Below are 20,839 nucleotides of genomic sequence, written 5' to 3'. Positions count from 1 at the left end.
TTTTAAACGTTTCAATGAGATCCCCTCTCATTCTTCTAAACCCCGGCAAATACAGGCCTAGTCGGCCCAATCTCTCCTCATACGACAATCCTACCATCCCAGGATGTCCTTCTCATGGACAATTAGGGACGGGCAATAAAAATATTGGCCTAGCCACTGATGCCCAAATCCCATGAAAGAATTAAAAGAATATATAACCCACTTCCAGCTCCATAGCATCACCATCTCTAGCTCATCTGCTGCTGAAACCCTCATCCATGCCCCTTAGCTTGGAACCTTACCATTCCAATGCCCTCCTGCTCCTCGCTGCCCTCACATCTTCCACTCCGCATAAAAGTGAGCTCAAGCTGCCTAGCTCCGAACTCACACCGAATTTTGTTCGCTCTTCACCTATTTTCCTTGAAAGTCATTCTCTCTCTCTGCGCTCCATTAAACATCCCTGTTGACCAAGCTATTGGTTACCCATCCTAATAGCTCAGGTTTTTTTAGGGAATGTGGGTGTCGTTGGCAAGGCCAGCATTTGCTGCCCTTCCCTGGTTACCCTTTCAGAGAATGGTTAAGAGTCACCCACATCGCTGTGGGTTTGGAGTCACATGTAGGCCAGACCGAGTAAAGATGGCAGATTTCCTTCTCTAAAGGACATTAGTAAACCAGATGGGCTTTTACAACAATCGATGATAGTTTCATGGTCACCATTGCTGAGCCTAGCTTTATATTCCAGATTTATTAATTACATTTAAATTCCACCAGCTGCCAGAGTGGGATTTGAACCCATATCCCTGAAGCATTAACCAAGTCCTCTGAATTACTAATGTAGTGACTTGGCTTGTTGTCACATTTGGTTTGCTAACACTCTTGTGGGATGTTTTACTATGTTAAAGGTGCTATATAAATGCTATTTTTTGTTGCATTTGTGATATTTCCATAGTATTTTCTGATGATGATGAGCGGTTGGGAGTTAGTAATCAGCTTTATTGAACAAACCCATGTTCTTTTTGTTGAGCAAAAGAAGTCAAAGCTAACAGTCTAGAATTGAGCCTCTTTGAATTCATGTACATGTCTATTTCTCCTGGTCCTTGAGGTAATAAAGCTTCGTTACCTGTAGGAATTTGGTCACATGATCAATATGCTATTGTCCACCCAGGATGCTTTGGAAATCCGAAGCCATTGCTACACAATGGGGGAATAGATGGGCTATTCATACCCACATGTGAGGAGCCGTCTTCTACACAGCTCTTTGTTAAATTGGAACCTTTTCTCCTCGATGGGCAGGCTTGGAGGGAGTGGGCAGTGGTCAGGAAGCTGACCACCACCCGCGATTGGCTCCACACTGCACCGCAATTTCACACGGGTTGGGGGGTTGGGGGGGGGGGGGGGTGTGGTGGGGGCGGCAATTAAGGCCAGTCCTGCGTTGGATGGTGAGCAGCAGCACTGAGCACTACCTGTGCGGGTGGGGTGAGGAGGGAGAGTGAGGCTGGTAAGCAGTTTACACACGCGCACAGAAGAGCGCTTCAACCTCCCTGAGGGTCTGCAGCAGCTTCATGGAGATCGAAACACTTTTTAAAAACATTAATAAAGACTATAAAAAATGTAATGAAACATGTCTCCTCATGTGACTGTGTCACATGAGATGGGACATGCTTTTAATTTTGAAGTAATATTTTTATTTAATGTGTATTAGCTTTAGCTTGTGGATGAAGATTCCTAAAACATGTCAAGGCCGCTTGGCCTTTTTGCCTGCCCGCTAGCTGTAAGGTTGGATGGGGCAGTGTCAATATCAAGTTAATGAGCTTGTTAATGGCCTTAATAGGCCTTTCAATTATCGGCAGATGCTCACACTTATGGTATCGCCCGATGTCATTGAGCGTATTATTACGTTCATTCACGTCGAGTGTGAGCCCACACACCAAGCGCAAAATTCAGACCTTGGAGACATGAAACCTGTACTTGAATTTTGTGTCGATACCTAGTCACTGGGAGGCGCAAATTCACAATTGGTTTCACATTGTGAATGTCTGTTCAAAGGAGGGCATTCCCCCCCCATGGTCATTCACATTTTAAACACTTTCTAGAAGTATTTTCAGACAGGAGCTAATCCTTTTGTCTGAAAATCACAAATGGTTTCTTGACCCTCGGTGGCCATCTTCGACTATTTTTCAAAGTTAATTTCAAAAAGTCCACGTTGACTGAAATCCACGATTTGAAAATGAGGAACGTGTATCTGTACTGGGCATGACAACTCTGACACATGTTCTTTTAACAGAGGATGAGTGAGTGCTAACATTCCCCCCTGATCTCTCTCTCAGGACTTGCTGCGCTGGTTGCCACAGCCTGGTATGGAAACAACATTGCCAAGGAATTCTATAACCCCTTCACACCAACCAACAGCAGGTAGGATTTGTACCTGGGTGCAAATGCAGTAAGACAGTGCTCCCAATTATATAATGTCTCTCACAACTTCAGAATATCCCAAAGCACTTTATTACCAGTTAAGGCATTTTGATGTGTCGTCACTGTAATGTAGAGAAACACAGCAGCCAATCTGTGCACAGCAAGCTCCCACAAAGATTATGAGATAAAAACAAAAAAACTGCGGATGCTGGAAATCCAAAACAAAAACAGAATTACCTGGAAAAACTCAGCAGGTCTGGCAGCATCGGCGGAGAAGAAAAGAGTTGACGTTTCGAGTCCTCATGACCCTTCGACAGAACCTTCGACAGATTATGAGAAAGTTCAACTAAACCTGGAACCTTCCATTTTAGGTGCATCCAACTGAATCACCATGAATTCATTCATTCGGGTGTCAGCTGAGGCTCAGTAGGTAATAGTCTTGCCTCTGAGTCAGAAAGTTGCGGATTCAAGTCAGAGAGTTGAGAACAAATTCTAGGCTGCCACTTCGATGCAGTACTGAGGGAGTGCAGCACTGTTGGGGATGTTGTCTTTTGGATAAGATGATAAACTAAATGCTCTCTCAGGTGGATATAGAAGATCCCATATCATTTGAAGAGTAGGGGAGTTCCATCAATCAACACCACCAAAAAGATCACCTTCGGCCCATCGAGTCTGCAACAACAAAAAAAAGTTTTTCCTCAATCCCCCCTAAACCTCCTGCCCCTCACCTTGAACTTATGTCCTCTCATGACTTCAACTAAGGGGAACAGCTGCTCCCTATCCACCCTGTCCATGCCCCTCATAATCTTGTACACCTCGATCAGGTCACCCCTCAGTCTTCCCTGCTCCAATGAAAACAACCCAAGTCTATCCAACCTCTCTTCATAACTTAAACGTTTCATTCCAGGCAACACCCTGGTGAATCTCCTCTGCACCCCCTCCAGTGCAATCACATCCTTCCTATAATGTGACGACCAGAACTGCACACAGTACTCCAGCTGTGGCCTCACTAACGTTCTATACAACTTCAACATGATCTCCCTACTTTTGTAATCTATGCCTCATTTGATAAAGGCAAGTGTCCCATATGCCTTTTTCACCACCCCACTAACATGCCCCTCCACCTTCAGAGATCTATGGACACACACGCCAAGGCCCCTTTGTTCCTCAGAACTTACTAGTGTCATGCCGTTCATTGAATACTTCCTTGCCAAATTACTCCTTTCAAAGTGTATCACCTCACAATTTTCAGGGTTAAATTCCATCTGCCACTTATCTGACCAATTGACCATCCCGTCTATATCTTCCTGTAGCCCAAGACACTCAACATCACTGTTAACCACCCGACCAATCTTTGTTTCATCCGCAAACTTACTAATCCTACTCCCCACATAGTCATCTATGTCATTTATATAAATGATGAATATTAGGGGACCCAGCACAGATCCCTGTGGTACGCCACTGGACACTGGCTTCCAGTCAATAAAGCATCCTTCTGTCATCACCCTCTACCTCCTACAACTAAGCCAATTTTGAATCCACCTTATCAAATTACCCTGTATTCCATGTGCATTTGCCTTCTTTATAAGTCTCCCATGTGGAACCTTGTTAAAGGTTTTGCTGAAATCCATATAAACTACATCAACTGCACTACCCTCATCTACACACATGGTCACCTCCTCAAAAAATTCAATCAAATTTGTTAGGCATGACCTCCCTCTGACAAAGCCATGCTAACTATCCCTGATCAAACCTTGCCTCTCCAAGTGGAGATAGATTCTCTCCTTCAGGATTTTCTCCAATGGTTTCCCTCAGCTCAATGAGATGAGAAATTGTAGGAAACAGATAGCAGCAGGAACAAGCTTCAGTCCCTGCGCTGGCTGGTTTACAGTGAAGTGTAGGCAGTAATGCCAGGGATTTTCTCTCTTTCTGGCTATGGGACAAGCACATCAGCAAGAACTCTCATTCCTAATCACCATCCAGTGAGTGAGGACAGCACTGGGTTCCCTGTGAAGCCTCAGGCTCTCACAACTGAATCATCCTTGGTGGAAATGTGCACTAGCAAAGGATTAACTCCTCAAGAAGAACAGGAGAAAACTGGGATTTTCTCTTGGTTTTTTGAGCAGATATGTGTTGGATGATCAAATATCAATGGTTAAAACAACTTTAAATTGTAGCCTCACATACAAACTACAAAAATCCATTGAGGATTGTGGGTGAGAGGAGGGAGATGAATCAGAATAAATGGTTTCTTTGCAAATGTATGGGTACTTGCATTTCTTTGTCGTTTTCCTTCTGCGTCCTTTTCCCTTCTCTCCCTCCTTACCTCCATTCTCCCCTTCAAAAGGGAAGGTCAGACTCAGTTCAGAATGGACCTGTGAGAATTGAGTGCTGTCCAAGGACCAGAACCTACTCGAACAAGCAATCAGCAGCAAGTTCAGTTGTGGCCATCTGAAAGTCAGTTTCAGAGGTGCGATGGAGAAAGGCCATTCCCTGAAGTTCTCCCACCGCATTGCACTGAGGAACTGGAAACTGTACAACCCCTCAGCTGGAATCTTTGTCATGGAAGATATATTGTAAATATCACATATAATTACAAATGTATTGAGGCACTTCAGAGCGCCACATGCTGTATGGAAAGAATTTGAACTGGATTGCAGTTTGGGTGACGTCCAATTTGAAATGTTACAGAATGTAATTTTGCAAATTTTTATGTGTAACGTACATTTTTGGAAAGAAAATTAGTGTCAGGTTCTGTCACAATCTTGAGATTTGGCATTGTAACCACAACTAGCAAAACACTGACCTGTTCCCCCAAAAGCTAACCATCCATAAGAAGCACAGATTGTTAACCAGTGTGTATATTAGATACCTGAACTAACAGCTTTCACCTTATATTTACTTGTTCATGGGATGTGGGCTTTGCTGGCTGGGCCAGCATTTATTACCCATCCCTAATTGCCCTTGAGAAAGTGGTGGTGAGCTGCCTTCTTGAACCGCTGCAGTCAATGTGGTGTAGGTACACCCACTGTTAGGGAGGGAGTTCCAGGATTTTGACCCAGTGACACTGAAGGAATGGCGATATATTTCCAAGTCAGGATGGTGAGTGTCTTGGAGGGGAACTTCCAGGTGCTGGTGTTCCCATCTATCTGCTGTCCTTGTCCTTCTAGGTGGTAGTGGTCATGGGTTTGGAAGGTGCTGTCTAAGGAGCCTTGGTGAGTTACTGCAGAACATCTTGTAGATGGTACACACTGCTGCTACTGTGCGTCAATGGTGGAGAGAGTGAATGTTTGTGGATGGGGTGCCAATCAAGCAGAGCAGCTTTGTCCTGGATGGTGTCAAGCTTCTCGAGTATTGTTGGAGCTGCACTTGTCCAGGCCAGTGGGGACTATTCCATCATACTCCTGACTTGTGCCTTGTAGATGGTGGACAGGTTTTGGGGAGTCAGGAGCTGAGTTACTCTCACAGGACTCCTAGCCTCTGACCTGCTCTATATGGCTAGTCCAGTTCAGTTTTGACAAATTACATGAAAGTTGGGAGATAGGTAATGTGTTGAGTTTGGGGCTGAAGTTTTGAAGGCACAAGATTTAACTGGAATGTTCTTTAGAGCATGGCAAATTGATTGGGATATAACCTGGCACTGTGCCTGTTAATAGGAATGTAATTTGGCAGCATGCCTGCTAATTTTTTCTTCCAAAAGTATACTTTATTCATAAAATTTGTAACAGTGTATTATAATCATAGTTCAAGTCTGACATTCCATGAAGTGTGAAACAGATCAGTTTTGTTGGTACAGTACGTGAGGTGCCTGACTGCACTAGCCATTACAGATTGTCTTCGCAATGTACATTTACATTTCATGTCAGACATTCTCGGATGTATACAGCCTGAAGGGCTTTACATGTTCTCTTGTCTCTCGGTATACTATGGTGGGGCGTCTTAGATAGTGGCCTTTCCCATTAAGCCTTTGTGGCAGCTGCCCCAAGCTATACTGTGTCCCTCAGTACAAAGCGCTGGGCCTTGGAGTTTGTCAGTCTGCAACTCTAAGCCGTTAACAGCTCTTTGCATGGGAAGACCTGCAAGTTTCAGGCAGGCCAAAGAGCGTCTTTCACCTTCAGCAGCAGTGGATATTTCTCTTGGTGTCTTCCTGGGTACAGCCTATAGAGCACCGAGTCCTGTGTCACTGAATTGCTCAGGATGAACCTCGATAAAACTATTGCATCTTTTTCTAGGCCTGCTTTGCAAAGGCACATTCAGGCAGGAGGTGGACAATGGTCTCTTCCCCACTGCAGCCACTTTGAGCACAGTATGTGGTGGGGATGACACTTTGGGTCTGCATGAAGGGTCTGACCATCAGCCAAGCCATGTCTTGGTGCTTGATTAAAAGTCCTGGTGATGAGACGTTCTGCCAAATGACAGAATTGGCATTACATGCAGGCCATGTTGTTGGAGGCGGTTTCTGCGCAAACTTTTCCATGAGGGACATTTGGTACTGAGAGTAGCAGCCCAGGACAGTGCGGCTAGACCCATCCTTTGTAACACTGGGGATGGTAGAACCTCAGTACATTGTGACACTTGGTGTTTGCAGACTCAGTTTCTCTGCCAGAGCTCAGTGGAGTTTGATGCAGCCGCTCACATAGGCGGCCATGAGGATGACGGTATGTTTATCCCCCTTTATCTGGAAGTTTGTATATTATGTAACATGGACACTCCATTTTCGATCTCCAGATAAGGTGGAAGAATGACTCTTGTGCACCCACCAGTGCGAGTGTGCAGTATGGACCAGACCCACACCACGTAGCACAACACCAAGAGTACCTCGCAGCTGCTGACCAGGTCCTTATCTGCAGTGGAGAGGGCATGTCACTCCCACATGCTCAGTTTCTCTTTCACCATGGCTAAAAACTCCTTCCAGTTTTTGGCACAAATTCAGACTCTCTCAAACCACATCCCCTTCAGGTGGCCTCACTTGATAGTGAAGGGGACAAAGGATCGTTCAGCCCAGCTCCCAAAGAACTTGGCCTCGCACATGTTGTGATTTACTTTGGCTCCTGAGGCCAGTTCAAACTGGTCGCAGATGTTCATCAGCCTGCGCATTAATATCTGATCTGAGCAAAAGATGGGCATACCTGTTGCTGGGACTGTTACTTGGTGCTATGTTCTGGGTATGGATACTCTGACCTCCTGAGTGAGGTACATTGTGTTCTACCTATCTGTCTCGTGACGGGTCAGAGGAGGAATGTGCAGATCACACATTGGTTTCAAAACCTCCCCTTCAAGCTGTTTACATAAAAGTATTCACCACTAGCTTTTTTTATTCATTCATGGGATGTGGGCATCACTGGCTAGGCCGACATTTATTGCCCATCCCCCATTGTTCAGACGACATTTAAGGGTCAACCACATTGCTGTGGGTCTGGAGTCACATGTAGGCCAGACCAGGTAAGGACAGCAGATTCCCTTCCCTAAAGGGCATTCGTGAACCAGATGGGTTTTTACCACAATCAGCTATGGTTTCATGGTTACCATCAGTCCTTTAATTCCAGATTTTTATTGGATTCACATTTCACCATCTGCTATGGTGGGATTATGAACCCAGAGCATTACCCTGGTTGCAGTGACAATACTACTATGCTACCACCTCACCCCCAAATTGATGGTGTAATATGAAATGTAGACATAGCCGCTCCCCAATCTACCCTCCCTCTCCACCTCTCCAATACAATGTCTAATTTTAGTTTCAATAATGTGTCTGATTTTTATTTAAATACTTTAGTTTTGATCAGGGGTGCATAAGGAGAGGTCTACAGGAGTAAGAGAAAAAGAGTTGATTAGTGAATCTGGAGTGAATTGATTTCTGTTCAAGTCAATAAATTAGGGTGATTGTTGAACAATGTCACCAGTCAGCTGGTTTTGCACATCTGGCATAGATCAATTTCACCCCGCGCCAGAATGCTTTGATCCACCATGGTGGTTCCATCACGTGTCTTTGTTTTTTATCTTTTAGCACAAATACAGATCACTTCCTCTTTCCCTTTCCTGCCACAAAAACGTTCCTACCCGTTCAGGGTTGGGAGACTCCCCATTCTGAAGTCTCACTTCCAGGTCTGTGGGGAGATTCAAACATTCCGTGTCCCATAAACACTGGTACAACCCACAATGTCTCATGTTAACAGATAATGCTGGAAATACTCAGCAGGTCTGGCAGGGAAACTGAGATAACATTTCATTCCTTTCCTCAGAACAGACCTGAAACACTGGGCTACATGTTTTGGTGGATGATTGGCAAACCCCCCACCACCCCCGAAAGCAAAGTCAGCGTGGAGCTGAGCCACGCCATGCCAGCCCGCCCCACACCCATTGCCCGCTGCCAGTGGGCTACACTGTCTGCCAGTGCAACTTTCGCCCCTCACTGGGGAGGAAGGCCCTCCCCCTGAGAGCTGCCAGCCAATGCAATTTCTAATGCCAAGAGCGCACAAGTGGGCACTGCCAGGGCTACAAGCAGCTCCAGAAGAAGAGCGATGGATCCTGGGACAAGCTACATCTGGGGTACTGGGTGGGGAGGATTCTGGGCAGCTTGGGGAGGTGGTGGGGGTTTCAGGGTGGCAGATGTTCGAGCAGGTGGGTAGGAAGAAAGGGTGGGTGCTATATTGGGGGGGGCGACCCCTGATGAGCAACTGACAAACCCCACCCCTGAAGGTGGTAACCCTCCCTCCCTCCCACCCCTGAAGGTGGTAACCCTCCCTCCCTCCAACCCCTGAAGGTGGTAACCCTCCCTCCCTCCCACCCCTGAAGGTGGTAACTCTCCTTCCCTCCCACCCCTGAAGGTGGTAACCCTCCCTCCCTCCCACCCCTGAAGGTGGTAACCCTCCCTCCCTCCCACCCCTGAAGGTGGTAACCCTCCCTCCCTCCCACCCCTGAAGGTGGTACCCTCCCTCCCTCCCACCCCTGAAGGTGGTAACCCTCCCTCCCTCCAACCCCTGAAGGTGGTAACCCTCCCTCCCTCCCACCCCTGAAGGTGGTAACTCTCCTTCCCTCCCACCCCTGAAGGTGGTAACCCTCCCTCCCTCCCACCCCTGAAGGTGGTAACTCTCCTTCCCTCCCACCCCTGAAGGTGGTAACCCTCCCTCCCTCCCACCCCTGAAGGTGGTAACCCTCCCTCCCTCCCACCCCTGAAGGTGGTAACCCTCCCTCCCTCCCACCCCTGAAGGTGGTAACCCTCCTTCCCTCCCACCCCTGAAGGTGGTAACCCTCCCTCCCTCCCACCCCTGAAGGTGGTAACCCTCCCTCCCTCCCACCCCTGAAGGTGGTAACCCTCCTTCCCTCCCACCCCTGAAGGTGGTAACCCTCCCGCCCTCCCACCCCTGAAGGTGGTAACCTTCCCTCCCTCCCACCCCTGAAGGTGGTAACTCTCCTTCCCTCCCACCCCTGAAGGTGGTAACCCTCCCTCCCTCCCACCCCTGAAGGTGGTAACCCTCCCTCCCTCCCACCCCTGAAGGTGGTAACCCTCCCTCCCTCCCACCCCTGAAGGTGGTAACCCTCCCTCCCTCCCACCCCTGAAGGTGGTAACTCTCCTTCCCTCCCACCCCTGAAGGTGGTAACTCTCCTTCCCTCCCATCCACTTAAAAACTTTAAAAAGAAATTGGCCAGCCCTCACACCGAACAGCCCTCCCCAACCATATTATAGCATGGGCAGTGTATTATCGGGGTTATTTAGCAAGTTAACAAGCTCAACTGACCCTTGATTATATATTTTAATATGGTGGTCGCGCTGCCTATTTCAGCAGCTGCCCACTGACTGTGTTAGGGGGGTGAGCTCGGGGGTGGAGGGGTAGTTGGTGGGGTTGGTGGGAATCCGTCGTATTTCATCTACCCCTCCACCCCCACCCCCCCGCCCCACACAAATACATTCCCAGTGGGGACACATATAATCCAGCACATTAACTCTGTTCCTCTCTCCACAGGGGCTGCTTGTCCTGCTGAGTGTCTTTATTTCAGCATTTTGCCTTGCTGACTGTTTTCAGTGGGTTTTGGGGTTGGACCTGATTTGTTAATAAAATGCTGTTTGCTTTTCACTTGGGAGTACTCCTCTTCAGAGGAATGTGGAACTAAACTTGACCTGGATACACTTATCTAGTGCCTATCCTGCATATCAACAAAAAAAATTGCTGATTTATGCAGTTTAGCAAATGGAAGATTTGTTGCTCTGGGAATCGGGAGACTTGTTCTCTCCAGTCAAGTGGTTGTGAGGTATTGACACTGATTTAAAACAGGAGATAAAGTATTGAAATATGTGCTAACATCTATTCAGCTGTGTCACTTAAACCACAGCAGATGCGGTTTAAATTCGGTGTCTCAGTATAATGTAAACTTTCCCCCTCAGTTTGTACTGAGACTTTTGAGTGTTTGTGTGAAAACTAAGCAGGCGGTTTTCTGTTGGACTCGCCCAGGCTCGCAAGTTAATGGTCTGTGCAAGACAGAACAAGGCTGGGAAAGGTTCTTTGAAGAAGTGAATGCGTTGTTTTTGTGTGTGTGTTTGTGTTCGCAAAAACGTGTGGGAGAAGAGCAGTGTGAGAGCCAAAATTAGCTGCGTACAGTTCATTTTAATAAATCTCAATATATTACTTTGCAAGTTTTAATGATATCTGAATCACATATTCTGTTATTGTTTTTCATGTTTAAACAATTTGTGCTAGCCTCTTCTTTCTTTCCCCTTCCCCCACCCTCTAATCTCTAAATATCACAGAATCATAGACTGGTTACAGTACTAAAGGAGGCCATTCAGCCCATAGTGTTTGTGCTGACTCTGCAAGTGCTGCTCACTGGGTGCCGCTCCCTGCTTTTCACTCTCAGGCAGGACATTCCAGATCCTAACCACTCGCTGGCTGTGTGAAAAAGTTTCTCCTTGTGCCTCCATTGCTTCTTTTGTCAATTATCTTAAATCTGTGTCCCTCTGGTTCTTGATCCTTTCTCCAATGAGAACAGTTTCTCCCTATCTACTCTGCCCAGAACCCCCCATGATTTTGAATCTAACAAATTTTTTCTCAACCTCATGTTCCCCAAGGAGAACAGCCCAGCTTCTTCAATCTATCCACGTAACTGAAGTTCCTTGTCCCTGGAACCATTCCCAGCAATCTTTTCCGAATCGAACATTAAAAAGGGATTCCTGGGTTTGTCATTGTTCACACATTGGGGATGAATATAAGACTTAGGAGCAAGAGTAGGCCATTTTGCCCCTCGAGACTACTCCATCATTCAATAAGATCACACCCAATCTGATTGTGGCCTTAACTCTGTCTTCCTGCCCACCCCATTACACCACACCCCAACTCGCACCTCCTGATAACCTTTGATTCCCTTGTAGATCAGAAATCTCCACCACTTTGCTCACTGGGAAAGAGAGTTCCAAAGATTACCAACACTCAGGGAAGAAATTCCTCCTCATCTCCTTCTTAAATGGGAAACCCTTTATCTTTAAACTGCGTCCCCTAGTTGGAGATTCTCCCATGAGGGGAAACACCCTCTCAGCATCCACCCTGTCAGGCCCCCTCAGGATCTTATATGTTTCAATAAGATCACCTCTCATTCTGCTAAACTCCAAGAGTATAGGACCAGCCTGTTCAATCTTTCCTTATAAGATAACTTCTCCATCCCAGGAACCCGCATAGGGAACCTTCTCTGAACTGCTAAATATCTCTCTTTAAGCAAGGAGACCAAAACTGTAAACAATACGTCAGATGTGATCTCACCAATGCCCCATAAAGTTGGAGCAAGACTTCCCTACTTTGATACTCCATCCCCATTGCAATAAATATCAACACTCCATTTGCCTTTTGCTGACCTGCATGCTAACATTTTGTGACTCAGGTATGAGGGGAGGACATCCAGATGTTCCTGCACAGCAGCATTCTGCAGTCTCTCCCTCTTTAAATAATATTCAGCTTTTCTATTCTTCCCCTAACGTGAACAACCTCATATTTTCCCGTATTATACTCCACCTGCCAGATTTTGTCCAATCCCTTAACCTGTCTATATCCCTTTATAGTTGGTGGGAAGATGATGGTGTAGTGGTAATGGTACCAGATTAGTAATGTAGAGACCTAGACCCAGGCTAATTCCTTTGGGGGCACGGGTTGAAATCCTACCACAGCAGGTGGTGTAATTTAAATTCAATTAATAAAATTTGGAATGAAAAGCTAGTCTCAGTAATGGTGAAACCATTGTCATAAAAACCCACCTGGTTCACTAATGCCCTTTAAGGAAGGAAATCTGCTGTCCTTACCTGGTCTGGCCTACATGTGACTCTTAACTGCCCTCTGAAATGGCCTAACGAGCCATTCAGTTCAACAGCAGTTAAGGATGGGCAGCAAGTGCTGGTCTTGTCAGTGATGCCTGTTTAAACAAAGGCCCTTTGTATCCTCCTCTCAATTTGCTTTCCTACCTGCCTTGGTTCTGCCAGTAAATATGGTTACAATACAGCCTGTTCCTTTCTCCAAGTCATTAATTTAGAAGGTAAATAATTGAAATGTTTAATTTAAAGCAGTAACATTCTAACTTTAGATGCGTAACCAGCCCTGTCACCACAGGCTGACTTTCCAATTAACTTCATTTAAATGCACTTGAACATGTGGTCCATGGACAGATGTTTCCCAACTCCTCAGGGCACCTAAAAAAAAATGAACCCTTTAAGCAAATGGTCCAATGAATTGGAACATGCCGGGGTTAGTGAGTGGGCGGTAGTGTATGTTGAACAATACAAAGATGTGGGTTGTTTGTGCGTGTGGTGAATACTATGAAAGGTGTGGGCTTGTGGGTTTGAGAAAAAGCAACGGATGCTCTAAGGGATTAAGTGAAGGAGACGGTCATGATAAGATTGTGAATTTGTGTGTGGAAATGAAGTGCTTGGTCCAAGGAATTGGGTGACCTATAACTCACCTCCTGACTCCCCAGAGCCTGTCCACCATCTACAAGGCACAAGTCAGGAGTGGGATGGAATACTCCCCACTTGCCTGGATGAGTGCAGCTCCATCAACACTCAAGAAGCTCAACACCATCCAGGACAAAGCAGCCCACTTGATTGGCACCACATCCACAAACATTCACTTCCTCCACCACCGAGGCCCAGTAGCAGCAGTGTGTACCATCTACAAGATGCACTGCAGGAACTCACCAAGACTCCTTAGACAGCACCTTCCAAACCCATGACCACTAGCATCCAGAAGGACAAGGGCAGCAGATAGATGGGAGCACCACCACCTGCAAGTTCCCCTCCAAGTCACTCACCATCCTAACTTGGAAATATATCATCGTTCCTTCACTGTCGCTGGGTCAAAATCCTGGAACTCCCTCCCTAACAGCACTGTGGGTGTACCTACACCACATGGACTGCAGTAGTTCAAGAAGGCAGCTCACCACCACCTTGTCAAGGGGCAATTAGGGATGGGCAATAAATGCTGGTCCAGCCAGTGACACCATCCTGTGAATGAATTAAAAAAACTGATGGTCTCATTTACTGTTCTAGAACCTCACCCAAGAATGTTGGGGTTCTTTGGCACCTCTTTTTGTTTACCTGTTTTCATGTAACTCACTTTCTTTGCAATTGATGATCTTTTGGGTTATAATATCTTCAGCCCACCACTCCTGATCCCTGACCAAAGTCATGTACCCATTAACTCTGATGTAAACTCAACTCCATTATTGGCTGCAGAGCCTCCAGTTCTCCTGCATCCTGAAATTTCCTTCTCAAAGCCGTTACCCTTCTACATTTCTCCTACTGTTCATCCTTATCACCCATTCATTCACTTTCACCCCTCTCTACCCTAGTCTTCTGCTCTGTGTCTGAGTTCCTCTTGGACTCCTGCAAGATTTTAAAGGGCCCTCTATCCTGGTGCGAGCTGTTAGAACTTAGACCATCTGAAGTGAATGATGATCAAATGCACTGACGGAAATTGCTGAATAACACAAGTGCTATCATACCTCACAGCTTGGATGATATGACTGAATAAGGTTCAAGGTTTTAGGCAGCGCCTATAAAACTAATTTACAGCCCCAGCAAACATTCTGAAGTTCGGGGTTATTAAAAGCACCTTTAAAATAAACTGAAAAATTAAAACGGGCCCCAAAATAAAGACAATTATTGATCGAGAATCAATAAGGAAAATGAGAAGGGGATCTTCTCTGTCAATCTCTTACTGACCAGTCTCCCTTTCCTTGCAGGTTTGAGTTTGGCCAGGCTCTGTTTATCGGATGGGCTGCTGCTGCTCTCTCCATACTCGGTGGAGCCTTCCTCTGCTGCTCCTGTACCAAGGGGAGCCGGGGGTCCTACCCAGGACAGACCTACCCCCGGTCACAATCCGCTTCATCTGCTGCAAAGAACTACGTGTGAGACCAACTGAGCTGTTGAGAAGATCCCATTTGAACTAGTCACTGGATGCTTATCTCTTTAAGTAAGGGATGCCGAGTATTACCCTTAATGACAGTTCCTAGGAAGACTGTTCGGAAATGAAAGGGCTTTTGCTCCATTAAAGTTTTACTATCTTACATTTACTCGCTGTGTCATTTTAATTTCAGGTAATCATAAGCACACCAAGTGCCAGTTTCTTTATTTAGAGCACACATTTTAGAATATCTTTCCTGTAACATATAAAATATCAAATAACTTTTTCAGAAGGAAGGATTGCTCGGGGGCTTGTGTATATGCAATACTTACTTCTGAGGGTAAATCGGGTATTGTACCAGGGTAGCATGCAACCTTTTCACTCAAATACAGTAAAGAGCTCAATTAAATAGGCCAGATTACTGAGGTAAGACTCACTAGGCTCACACACACAGTCCTCCTGATGGGGTATCTATCTGACCATAGGTCACCCAGGGTGGGATAGAGGTGAGTGGGTGGGGGTTTATTGATAGCTGCTGCTGGGCTCTGGGTAGGAGATTTGAAGTCATAGTGAAAATGAAGCTGTGAATAATTAAGGGGGGAGGGCCTGGGAAGTCACATTGAAGCCTTTTGATTTCTATTGAAGAGAAAAACACATCAAAAGAGTCAGCATCATTCTACATGGTTAAGTTGCTCCGTATTAATGAAACACTTTGCCATATCTCTGTCTTTTGGAGGTCATGTTAAGATGCAGAACTCAACTCTTCAAACCAACCTTAACCATTGGCTCCTTATAGTCCACAACAATCTCTTTGAAATCCTCAACCATATCTTACTAACATAATTTACAAACCTGTTAAGAGTTAACAAGCAGTCCGTACCCGAGCTGCTGAATGGCCTCATCTCTGAGTTGCTTGTTTTGACCTTCTTCATGTACATATATTAGATATACCAATGTGTAACCATTTCGACTGGCACTGTGTATCCAGAGTTGTTAATGTCCAATCTATATTTGCAAGATGCAGTTGTTGTACTCAATTTAGGCTTCAGCAAGATCAGCAGTATTCTCGGGGTAGGCAAGTACCTCATGAAATCTTCCACCTGTTCCAATCAGTTATTGTTAAATAATTGATATTCATGAGAGTAATATATCGGTGCCTCACCAAACTCCAACATGTTTAAATTAGTGTTTTATTTCATCCCACGTACCAACCGGTCCATTGTTAGTTCAACCATCAGTTGTTCAATTCCATTTACAACCATTGCTTTTATAGTAGAACATGCCTGGACAATCCAATGTGTGTAGCACTTCATTCAGTGATGAATTCTCTCCAGCCTGAGCCTCATTCTTTGTTACAGACCAATATAAGAGCTGATTTTGATCTGTAATGGGCATGAGTGGGGAGAACTTGAACCATTTTGGCGGATATTATATCCAGAGTAGTTGGACAGTGATATTTTACCAATCCTCCCTCTGAATTCTGGGACAGGCTGAGTCCTGTTGGTTTTCGAGCCCCTTAAATTTCAAAATGGAATTGAAACGAGGCCTGATTCTGAATAAATCCTGGAGTGTAAGTGGAGTTGTTGCCTTAGTTGCACTTTGAACTCTGTGGAGAATGGGATGGCCACTGTCGTTCTGACCCTCATGAGTTTATTACAATGAGAAGAGTCAGTGTGTAGGCTCATCAAACTGTCCTTTATCTGACTGAAATCAAATCTATTCTGCTGTCACTTTGCAGCAAATGGGTTCATGGTCTGCAACTACTTGCTCAAATTTCCTGTCATTAACCAAATTGTTTCAATGGGACTAGAGCAGACGCTGAGTGTTTGACCTTCACCTGGAATTTCAGCCCAGCTGTGACTTCTACTGTTTCAGAAGCACAAAGCTTTGTTTGCATATACTTTAAGAATCTTTCCTTTTCCAGGTCCTGCTAACCTCAGAGGGTTTCCACAGGAGTGGTGAGTTGGGGATGCAGCGCTTTGGTGGAAATATCACTGGACCGATATTCCACAGACCCAGGGTAATGCTCTGGGGACCTGGGTTCAAATCCCTAATTCCTATTTTTAACACAGTCTAAAGTTGCACCCAGTATGCAAGGTGAAATTTCAGTTCAATAAAAATTGGGAATTAAAGGTCTGATGATGATCACAAAATGATTGCCATAAAAATCCATCGGGTTCACTAATGTCCTTCAGAGAAGGAAATCTGCCATCCTTACCTGGTCTGGCCTACGTGTGACTCCAGACCCACAGCAATTGGGTTGACTCTTAAATGCCCTGTAAACAAGTCCAATTAGGGAGGGGCTATAAATGATGGCCTAGCCAGTGATGGCCACATCCCATAAAAATGAATTTTAAAAATCTGGCCCAGTGGTGAATAAGTCAGTCTCCAACAATGTGCTCTGCCATTTCTGAAAAGCTAAGTTTGTTGTTTCCGTTCACTGTACAAAGAAAGCGCCAATTTACAGGGACAAATATCACAATTTTTTTCAACAGGGAGTCAGGGTGGGGTGGCTGTTTATGTGGAATGGGCTGCAGCCTGGTTAGTTAATGGGTTTCACACCTAATGCCCCAATTCCACCATCCATACTGGGTACAACATTAGACTGTGTTGAAAGTAGGAATTAAACACATTCTTGTTCCAGTTGAAGCAAGTTTCAACAATGTATCTGACAATCCCTAGCTAGTGTTTTACAACCCGTCCCCCCAATGCCCAACATCCTTTAAATATTCTTCTGCTCTTGCAATCAGATTTTTGTTAAATAATCACTGTCTGAAATTTTAGAAATGTATAATTAGAACCCAAGCTCTTTTTAAACAGTTTAAATTATCAGACTGAAATTTGAAATATTAATTGCTGTATTCCAGTTTCCATTTTGTAAAGGAATTCCCAACAATGGTGAGGTATGTAGTGTAACCTGGTTGGAGTCCAGGTTTTCAAGTGACTGTTATTATATTTTGTTTTATACTAGTCAGTTTGAACCAGTTGCTAACCGGGATGTTTTATGTATTTGTGTGTGGGTAGTTCTGCTTTTCTAATCTTTCTCAGCCACCAATAGTTTCCTGTTTTGTACATTACTTTTTATATATCTGTGTGGCTGTAGATGTGTCCAAGGCACTGCTTGTGGATTGAGTTTTTATACTGAGCTTATTCTATGGATTTTGCAATAAATAGGGGATGTTTATTTTAAACTAATGCCTGTGTTTGATTCTTTGAAGTGCAAGGTTCCAGAAACTCTTTGATCAACCAGGCCTCTCTCTCTCTCTCCTACCAAACAGTAATCCTTATGGGCTAATATTATGCATTATTGGTTTGAGTGCTCTTCTGAGACAGCACTATGTACTCTGAAGCTATATGACCTTCCACAATGCACACCAGTCCTGGCTACTGATGTTTTACTCTGGATCAGTTGCTGTGAAGGCAGGAGACCTCCTAATCTCTTGTGTTGAAATCAATTTAAGAAATGCTTACACTTATCTAGCACCCTTCATTGTCCCTAAATACTTCACAGCCAATGAGGTCATTCTCAGTGTAGTCACTGTTGAAAGATGGGCAGTTAATTGTACACAGCAAAGTGCCAGAAACAACAATCAGATAAACGTTTCTTTTGCGATGTTGGTTGAGGGATAAATGTTGGCTGTGGCACTGGGAGGGAGTCCCCTACTCTTCAAATAGTGCCTTGGGATATTTTACATCCACCTGAGAGGGAAAACTGGGCCTCAGTTTGTCCCGCCGACATCTCTGACAGTGCAGCACTCCTTCAGCACTGCACTGAAGTTTGGATTAAGGCTCTGGAGTGGGTCTCGACTGTGACCTGTGACTGAATGTGACTGTGAGGCAGTGCTACAACTGAGCTAAAGTAGTAGCATCCTAGTATTTTGACCTCTCCCTCTTCACTGGAATATATTTTACTGTTCAAACCGTACTATAGGGAGGCAGGCAGCAGAATTATTGCTAAAGCCTCAGAAACCAGAATGAACTAGTATAAAAATATCTCCCTGTCATTTTCCCCCTGCAACACACAGTGAATTTCAAAATTAAGGCATCTGCCATCTTACTTTATCATCTCCTTCAAAAGATGATGCCTCTTCATCAGCTTAAACCAAAACTAATGACCTGCAGAAGATTTCTAAAGATGGATTAGGGCCTGTAACACAACAAAAGCTATTTAATTACTGCACCGACTCTACAAGTAAGAGCAGAGTTTCCGAGTATAAAGAGACCTAATGAACGTCCAGGCTTTTCTTAGCTTTTTAAAAAAAGATATGTAAATGATGATTTCTGCTTCACGCTGTAACTCCGTCAGTCATTGTGCTGTGAGAGTCTGAATATAAATCCCTGCCTCAGATAAACAGTTGATGTTCTGGTTTGTTTCAGGCTGCAATGTTCAGACTGACTGTCCTCTCTCCTGACCACTCCACCCCGCACCAGTTGTAATGTTTCCCACTTCTCCATTCATAGATAGCTACAGTATAGAAGGAAGCCATTCAGCCCATTGAGTCTGTGTCGATTGCTAGCTCAGCCCAAAGTGTGACCAATCCCTGTGGCTTCAGTAACAGAAAGAAAGAATTGCATAGAGCCTTTCATGACCTCAGGACATCCTGCTATAGACAATTACATAACTTTGAACTGTAGTCACTGTTATAGGGAGTGCAGCTGCCAATTTTCACAAAGCAAGATCCCACAAGTGCTACACCAGTGTCATCCCCGATTATGGGCTTGCATCATGGTGGGTCTTGAATCCATAGCCTTCTGATTCAGAGGTAAGAGCGCTAACAACTGAACTATTTGGCTCTGACTAATTCGCTTTTCCCCTGCAGTTCCAGCCGTCTAGTGAATATAGAGGGACTTTGGGCTGGAGGTTAGTGTCTGAAAGAATTTTAGTGGAAAATCAAAACTTTGAACTGAAGCTGTGATTCCACCAAACCTCGAGTTTCAGGGGCTTCTCAAAAGTGGCAGAGCCGGAGGAGGAGGGTCAGAATTTCAAATCTGCGAGATAGAAATCCTGTTAACATACTCCACAGTCTCAAGCGCAGAGTTTTATCTGCCTGTTCCTCTGTGACTCAAGCATTTAAACCTGTTTGAACCTGCAGACCAAGCTCTGTTGTCTCATGCATAAAAAGCTGTTTCTGTAAAAAAAAACCACCCAGCCCACATTATCAAACCACTGGTTCCTCTTTAAAAAAGCACCAAGCTGCATGACATTTTCTACCTGTTAGCCCTGACCTTTGCTGAGTAGTATATGGACTTCCCAATTCTGCTTTTCACCTGTAGATGGTCATCTGTCTGCTTCTAGACCACTGAGCTCAGTTATTGAGCAAGCTAGCTGGAAGCTTCTAGAATGTAAACTGGATTCTAACGATTCAAAATGAAGCTTTCCTCCCAAACAGAATAACAGATTTGTGTATGCTGTACAGTGGATAGAACATAAGAGTTAGGAGCAGGAGTAGGCCAATCGGCCCTTCGAGCCTGCTCCGCTATTCAATCAGATCATGGTGGATCTGATTGTGGACCGACTCCACTTTCCTGTCTGCCCCTCTTAACGCTTAACTCCTTTGTCTACCAAAAATCTTTCTAACTCAGCCTTGAATACATTCAATGACTCAGCCTCCCCTGCTCTTTGGGGAATAGAATTCCACAGACTAACAGCCTCTTGAGGGAAAAAAATTCTCCTCATCTTAGTCTCAAATGGCACAGGCACACCTCTAATTTTTAAATGTGTCCCCTAGTTCTAGATAACCCACCACAAGGACAAACACCCTCTCAGCATCCACCCTGTCAGGCCCCCTCAGGATCTTTTATGTTTCAATAAGATCACCTCTCATTCTGCTAAACTCCAATGGATACAGACACAACCTGTTCACCCTTTCCTCATAAAATAACCCCTTCATCGCAGGAATCAGTCGAGTGAACTTTCTCTGAATTGCTTCTAATGTTATTATATCCTCTCTTAATTAAGGAAACCAGAACAGTATACTGTACTCTGGATGCAGTCTAACTAAGGCCCTATATAACCACAGCAACACTTCCCTGCTTTTATACTCAATGTCCCCTTGCAATAAATGCCAACA

General features: G+C 44.9%; 1 protein-coding gene across 2 annotated transcripts in view; it reads left to right on the top strand.

Annotated features, from left to right (window-relative positions):
- The window catches only part of LOC121272150 (claudin-1-like), an 80,005-nt gene extending 62,046 nt beyond the window's left edge, over positions 1–17,959 (top strand). For both annotated transcript variants that reach the window (XM_041178668.1, XM_041178658.1), the window contains exons 4-5: positions 2,307–2,391; positions 14,608–17,959. In XM_041178668.1, coding sequence (XP_041034602.1) covers positions 2,307–2,391; positions 14,608–14,776 — 254 coding nt within the window. In that variant the 3' untranslated portion in view covers positions 14,777–17,959. The remainder of the gene's footprint in view (positions 1–2,306; positions 2,392–14,607) is intronic.
- Positions 17,960–20,839: the final 2,880 nt, after the last annotated feature.

This window comes from Carcharodon carcharias, chromosome 2, assembly GCF_017639515.1.
Source record: "Carcharodon carcharias isolate sCarCar2 chromosome 2, sCarCar2.pri, whole genome shotgun sequence".
Classification (NCBI taxonomy): Eukaryota; Metazoa; Chordata; class Chondrichthyes; order Lamniformes; family Lamnidae; genus Carcharodon; species Carcharodon carcharias.
This window is presented reverse-complemented; position numbering and strand designations above follow the sequence as displayed.